The sequence below is a fragment of the Aquarana catesbeiana genome, linkage group LG08 (genome assembly GCF_042186555.1).
Source record: "Aquarana catesbeiana isolate 2022-GZ linkage group LG08, ASM4218655v1, whole genome shotgun sequence".
Classification (NCBI taxonomy): Eukaryota; Metazoa; Chordata; class Amphibia; order Anura; family Ranidae; genus Aquarana; species Aquarana catesbeiana.
In genome coordinates, this window is record NC_133331.1 from 255,583,889 (window position 1) to 255,591,654 (window position 7,766).

The 7,766-nt window shown below is 42.5% G+C and overlaps 1 protein-coding gene across 1 annotated transcript in view; it reads left to right on the forward strand.

Moving 5' to 3' along the window:
* The window catches only part of LOC141105353 (membrane-spanning 4-domains subfamily A member 4D-like), a 43,395-nt gene extending 36,470 nt beyond the window's left edge, over positions 1-6,925 (forward strand). The window contains exons 5-6 of the mRNA XM_073595216.1: positions 3,256-3,375; positions 6,655-6,925. Coding sequence (XP_073451317.1) covers positions 3,256-3,375; positions 6,655-6,789 — 255 coding nt within the window. The 3' untranslated portion in view covers positions 6,790-6,925. The remainder of the gene's footprint in view (positions 1-3,255; positions 3,376-6,654) is intronic.
* The last annotated feature ends 841 nt before the right edge of the window (positions 6,926-7,766 follow it).

Sequence of the window (7,766 nt, forward strand, 5' to 3'; positions counted from 1 at the left end):
TACAGCTCAGCCAAAAACTAAATTTACACTATAGCCCCATTTTTAGGAACAAGGGCTATACTCCTTTAAAAGAAGTATGGGGGAAAAGAAATTCCTATAATCATACTTGCCTAGGTGGATGCAGCATCGCTCCGATGCTGCAGCTGTCCCCCACCACCTCTGCACTGAGAACCGAGCAATCGAACATCGCCGATGGCTCAGTTCTCTCAGCTCTCAGAGCAGTGAGCTGCTGCCTTTCAGGCAGCAGCTCTCCTGCTCTGCTCCTCCAAGCTCATTGGATCGCTGAGCTGTGGAGGGGCGGGGAGCGGTCGTCTCAGTGGCTTGCTGAGACTGCCATCAGTGCAGGCACTGATGGCAGTCCAGCAGAGGGTGGACTTCAAACTGCTCTCTGCTGAAACCGGGTCACAGTGCAAAACCAATTGCACTCCTGTGACCAATAGGAGAAGCCCAGCCAAGCAAGCTCAGGCTGGACTTGTCCTTCAACAGGTCTCTCCATGAAAGAAGCCCAGTTACTGTCTTAAATAGTTGTTGAAAAGTTAAATGTTTCAGTACCTAGTTGTTGGTTGCATGTCCAGTTTTTGGTTATAGATGTGTTGAAATGTTTGAATGTACCTGTGCCTCATGTGATTGGATGTACAGTTTGCCCCACCCTGTATCTCTATGCCAACAAGAAGGGGGAATTGTCTTCAGAGTTATATCCGTGTGTGTGTTTGTGTGTTTCTTCAATAAAGTCATATGCTTTTATTCACCCTACACTGCTGTCTCGACAAGTGACTGGGTGAGCTGAGGGATCTTGGATCATGCTGGAACTGGGAAAGGGAAGCTTATACGGCGGACATACTCCTCAAGAGTACAGGGTCCATTTCATGTACCTACCTTCCTATCTTGCCTATACTGGGAAAGGGAAGCTTATACGGCGGACATACTCCTCAAGAGTACAGGGTCCGTTTCATGTACCTACCTTCCTATCTTGCCTATACTGGGAAAGGGAAGCTTATACGGCGGACATACTCCTCAAGAGTACAGGGTCCGTTTCATGTACCTACCTTCCTATCTTGCCTATATCTATAAATCATTAAATTAATATGTCTGAGATCGACCTATTTTTTTTTCTATGCTAGGACCCCTTAAAATCAACCCATTGCATTTTCTTCTATCCTCCATGGAGTTGCATCTGGACCTAATATATCATCTCCGCACTCTAGCCATTACTCCATTACTGATAAAACAGTTCAAATCAAAGTCAACATTGTGGGGGGGGGGGGTGAAGTGGTGTTTTTAGAGTTTGTAAGCAGCTCTCTATTCCGGGAGGGAAAGGAGAAGATCATCCTAAGGAGAGCTGCAGGAGAGATATTTATAAGCTTTGATTATCTGCCGTGAGGTGAGCTGTTATTTCACCCAGTGGTGGTCGTGCACTTTTTATTACCAAGTGGAACACTGAAGAGCACTGTGGTAGATCATATTTACTAAAAGACTTTTTATTTTTTTTATGTTTTTGCAGTTTTGGATGTAATATACTCTGTATGCATAATACTGCATATAGGAATGTTTTTGGGTCAGTAGCACAACATTGTATTAAAGTGATTGTAAAGCTTTTTTTTTTTTGTTTTTTTTTAAATAACAAACATGTTATAGTTACCTGCTCTGTGCAAGGGTTTTGCACAGACTGGCCCCAATCCTCCTTTTCTGGGGTCCCCCTGTGGTGCACCTGGCTCCTCCTCCTCTTGAGTGCCCCCACGGAGAGCAACATTCCATGGGGACACTCGTGCGGGCGCGTTCTCGAGTTCTGCTGCTGCGTCCATTGACACACAGCAGGACTCAGCCCCGCCTCGGCTCCTGTGTCACTGGATTTGATTGACAGCAGTGGGAGCCAATGGCTCATCGTCTCAGTGACTCGCTGAGAGGCCATCAGTCCAAGCGCCTGGTAGATCCAGACTTCCAAAGTCGGGATGACGCGGTTTGAAACTTCCTGTTTCTGTCTGAGTTTTAAAAAATTATTTCTGCTTGCAACAGTTCCTGTAGGTCAGCTCCCATCATTCTGTGTTTTTGCATCACAGAAAAGGGTGTGATAAGGCGTGTATTACCAATCTGGACCACACCTCCCTCATTACTATACCATACCTGACAAACTGATTGTGGGGTGTCGTTAACTTAACATACACTCCGCAATCAGTTTGCATGAACAGGTTTGCGATTTAGATGCGGTGCGAATTTGCAGCAAATTCACTGTGAATTTGTGCCACTTCTAGTGTGGACCGAGCCTGAAGGTGGCAATATACTACACAATCTGATTGTACAATCTCTGTACGATCTCCCTTAGTGGCTCTAGAGAGTTTGCGGACATGGCAAAAATAGCAGCTGTGACAGCCTACGTTGACAAGCCAGGCAAATGCACTGCTGGAGGAATGCCGGTGATGCTGTGCAAACATAGCTGATAGATGAAGGGTGTGTGCTAATGAGGTCAGCTGGTAAACTCCTTTCTGTTTCTGCATACCAGGAAGTGATGAAGCTTTCTGAGAACTACAGCAAGGGTTAAGGTAAGGCCTTGTTCTAAAAATCAAAGAAAGCTTTTATTTTTCTGCAATGTAGGTACATTAATTGTATATTGGTACATAGGGGAGCTGGAATTTATTAAAAAAGGTGAATTTAGCCTTTATATATTAATTCTGGCCAGAGAGATAAGACATTAACATCGGTTTCATTCAATGGCCTGTGGGCCCCGCCTCCCCCCCCTTTTTAGCACCTGATTAGAGCCAGAGGCTCTAAAGGCTTCAAAATAAGGTGGGCTTGGGATGCAGAGCATTATGCTTGGAGCCCATCCACGTGTGTTAGAAGAGCGAATGAATATTCGTTCTTTTAACACTGAATCACCTCTCTGCCAATCAGAAAGTGCGGGTCTGATACCCATTTCCCGATTGGCTGAAAGGACAGGTCTACTGGAGGCCAAGGCGGAGGAGGAGGGAGATGCACAGCGGAAGGTGCCATGATCCACAGGAGAAGGAAGAAAGCTGCCGCCCTCCCGTTTCCTAGATGGAGTAAGTGCAGGGCTTTGATGTCTCGACCGTCCTCCCAGGGGGGTTTGCCGCCGACCGACTGGGGGGGTGGTTGTTTGCCGCCCCCAAAAAAGAAAAAAAACACCAGCCGCCACTGGTTTCCTTAGACTTTTAGTGGCTTGTGCAGAACTTGAAATGATGCATGAACAGGAAACTAGAAATACAAATATGCCACATATTATTCCCATGCTTCTTTTGACAGGCTGTTAGAGAGACCATTTTCATATCGCTGATCATAGCAACCATGCTACAACTGTGTTTGTCCATCTCTATCTCATCATTTGGATGTAGCTCAATGATTGGAAATTCTATTCCACAGCAGGTAAGAGAAGCTTTTGGTAAAAAGCATCAAGCATTCATTTTTAGCTCATCAGACCTGCTTGCCTTTTTTCACCTTCTAGGTTTATGCATATCATAGATATGCTTTAGGATGTATTGGTTTGAAGATGTGTTAAAGTGGAACTACTCGCAAAAGTGACATGTATGATGTTGTCTGTCAATAGCGTTAACACAGCAGTTTTTAAACTCAACTGTGTGTTCCATCCATGTTTTGACTGCACAAAATGGCAGTTAGATGGCTTCTTTTTAGTTTAACGCTATCATTAGTTATATTTAGGAAGCATAAATGCTTGTGCGAGGATATGAAAATAAATAAATAAATCAATGGTTCCCGACTTCAATTCTTAGGTACCTTCAACAGGTCATGTTTCCAGTGGTTCCCAACCTCAGTCCTTAAGTTCCTCCAGCACTGCGTAAACTGTTGGCGCTATATAAATCCTGAATAATAACAGGCCATGTTTCAGTATTTCCTTAACAGGTGCTTTAAGTCAATGCCAGTAACTTGGTAATTATGACAGTTATATTATTTAAAAATTCCAAAACATGGCCTACTGGGAGTACTTGAGGGCAGAGCCACTGTCATCGGTCCTCATAGGAAAACTAAAGGTAATCTTCTACTTGATGGAAGATGTAGTCAGCACAAGGTTCCATGACTGCTATTTTATCCAAGAGGATTTCCCAAAACATGGCCTATTGGGGGTACTTGAAGGCAGAGGTTAAGGATCACTGTCATAGATATTTGTAGGAAAACAACTAACTCTACTTAATGGAAGATGTAATCAGCAAAGGGTCCCTGTACAAGAATTTAAATTATAGGTCAAAGTGCAAACACTTGTTTCACTTTAGAGAGAGATACTGTAGATGTAAATCAAGACTAGTGATGTCCTATACTCTCTGGACCCTAATGTGCTTTACTTTCAAATCCAAAGGTATAAAGGGGAATATTAAAAAAACATTCTGTATTGGTCATGGCCAATCAGGCAGCAGGAAAGGATCCACCTGCCTGTCACTATTTGAATAATACAGACACATTGAACATGTGGAGCATCATAGAGAATGCCTCCTGATTGTTACTGCTTTAGATGAACATTGTCCAAGTCTACATGACAGTGGTAGAAGTCCCAGGACTTGCTAAACCCATATCATATGTATACAACCCCTAGCAAAAATGATGGAATCACCAGTCCCTGAGGATGTTCCTTCAGTTGTTTATTGTTGTAGAAAAAAAGCAGATCACAGACATGGCCAAAAACTAAAGGCATTTCAAATGGCAACTTTCTGGCTTTAAGAAACACTAAAAGAAATCAAGAAAAATAATTGTGGTGGCCAGTAACAGTTAGATTTATAGAACAAGCACAGGGAATAAATTATGGAATCACTCAATTCTGAGGAAATAATTATGGAATCACCCTGTAAATTTTCATTACAAACACTAACACCTGCATCAGATTAAATCTGCTTGTTAGTATGTAAGTAAAATGGAGTGATCACACCTTGGAGAGCTGTTGCAACAAGTGGACTGACATGCTCCAACACCAGAGATGTCAATTGAAAAAAAGGAGAGGATTATCAAACTCCTTAAAGAGGGTAAATCATCACGCAGTGTTGCACAAGATGTTGGTTGTTCACAGTCGGCTGTGTCTAAAACATGGAGCAAATACAAACAACATGGGAAGGTGGTTAAAGGCAAGCATACTGGTAGACCAAGGAAGACATCAAAGCGTCAAGACAGAAAACTTAAAGCAATAAGCCTTGAAAACAGAAAATGTACAACAAAACAAATGAGGAACAAATGGGAGGAAACTGGAGTCAACATCTGTGACCGAACTGTAAGAAACCGCCTAAAGGAAATGGGATTTACATACAGAAAAGCTAAAAGAAAGCCATCTCTAACACCTAAACACAAAAAAACAAGGTTACAATGGGCTAAGGAAAGGCAATCGTGGACTGTGGATGATTGGATTTCTGTCTTGACGCTTTGATGTCTTCCTTGGTCTACCAGTATGCTTGCCTTTAACCACCTTCCCATGTTGTTTGTATTTGGTCCATGTTTTAGACACAGCCGACTGTGAACAACCAACATCTTGTGCAACACTGCGTGATGATTTACCCTCTTTAAGGAGTTTGATAATCCTCTCCTTTTTTTCAATTGACATCTCTGGTGTTGGAGCCATGCTTCATGTCAGTCCACTTGTTGCAACAGCTCTCCAAGGTGTGATCACTCCTTTTTACCTACATACTAACAAGCAGATTTAATCTGATGCAGGTGTTAGTGTTTGTAATGAAAATTTAATTGAGTGATTCCATAATTTATTCCCTGTGCTTGTTCTATAAATCTAACTGTTACTGGCCACCACAATTATTTTTCTTGATTTCTTTTAGTGTTTCTTAAAGCCAGAAAGTTGCCATTTGAAATGCCTTTAGTTTTTGGCCATGTCTGTGATCTGCTTTTTTTTCTACAACAATAAACAACTGAAGAAACATCCTCAGGGACTGGTGATTCCATAATTTTTGCCAGGGGTTGTATGACCACCTAAATCTAAATCCTTATACAGCCGCATAATATCCCAAAATGCTTTATAATAAAAATTTAAATTGAGACACCACACAACTATTAAGAGGTCTACATACAACCCCAATTCCAATAAGAGTCAGGGGGGAAACCCAAAAAGTAGTCAACACGTTTTGCAGGTCCAAGGGCACTTCTGTCATCATGTGGTGATTGACATGTGAATAGAATAGAAGTGAACTGGACCTTTTTTTAATTTTTTTTTTGTTTTCAAAGTGATTGCAAGCACAGCCCTTAACAGCTGCTGGTTTAGCAGCAGTTGGCTACTTTTTGGATAGTCTTCTTGAGTTTTATTGGAAAAAAATTGTATCTGGTCCTCCCAGTAGTGGTGCGGCGCTTCATTTTCATTTTTTTGTTACATTACACTACAAGCCAAACTGACCTTAGAGATCCTATGGGGTGTAGCAGCTGCCTATACGGGAACCATGTAATTTACATAAACACCAATACTTTAAGATAATAACACCAGTGAGGTGACCTTAGAGGTCCAGCGCTATTAAATATGTGACATTCTCTCCATGCACCAAATACTATTTCTGAGTTAAAAAAACAAATCATAAATAATCAGGCCTGTCTGTATTTTACAACTTTTTTGGTTTAATTTGAAAGTCTTTGTAGGCCTTAAAATTGTGGATTTATCTTTGTGAATATACAGTACTTTTTAACCTTATATTATTATCATTGCTCTCCCAGCAGGTGTTTGTGATCGGGAATAGTGGCCTGGAAAGAAATGTATATCCAACTGCTCCCAACCAAGGAATTTCTATTTCTCCTACAGTGAACCCAGCTCCTCAGTACCCCATGTTTCCTTCCAATTATCAGAACTAGATGGATTACATTATTCCCATTAACACCCCACAGGAAAACCAATTTGAGTAAATGGCAGCTTTAGCAGAGTACACATATTTTTTCCAGAAAATGTCAGTATGTCTATCCAGCAGCACCTTAATATATAGTTTATTCTTAACCACTTGCCGACTGCCGCATGTGCATATAAGTCGGCAGAATGGCACGGCTGTGCAAATGGGTGCACCTGTACGTGAATTTGCAGCCATGTGGTCGCGTGCGCACGACCCTGCCGCAAACTCTGTGAGTAAGATCGCGGGTCCTGCGGACTCGATGTCCGCGGGGTTACCCGCGATCGTCTCACGGAGCTGAAGAATGTCGAGATGCTAATGTAAACAAGCATCTCCCCGTTCTACCTAGTGACACTGTCACTGATCATAGCTCCCTGTGATCGGGAGCGGTGATCTGTGATGTGTCACTCGTAGCCACGCCCCCTAACAGTTAGAATCACTCCCTAGGACACACTTAACCCCTTCCTAGCCAGCTAGTGGTTAACCCCTTCACTTCCAGTGTCATTTTTATAGTAATCAGTGCAATTTTATAGCACTGATCGCTGTAAAAATGACAATGGCCCAAAAATGTGTCAAAATTGTCCAATGTGTCCACCATAATGTCGCAGACACTATTAAAATCGCAGATCGCCGCCATTTTCCGCGAAGACCGCTGGCCACGAGTGATCATGAGAAGGAGACACAGAACAGGGAAGAGTGTGTGTAAACACACTTCCCTGTTCTGTTCTGACAGGAGTGACAGATCGTGTGTTCCTATTAGCTAGGAACCACGATCCGTCACTTCCTCTAGTCAGTCCCCTCCCCCTTCAGTTAGAATCAGCTCCCAGGGAACACAGTTAACCCCTAGATCACCCCCTAGTGCTAACCCCTTCACTGCCAGTGATATTTCTACAGTAATCAATGCATTTTTATAGCATTGATCTCTTTATTAATGCCAATGGTCCCAAA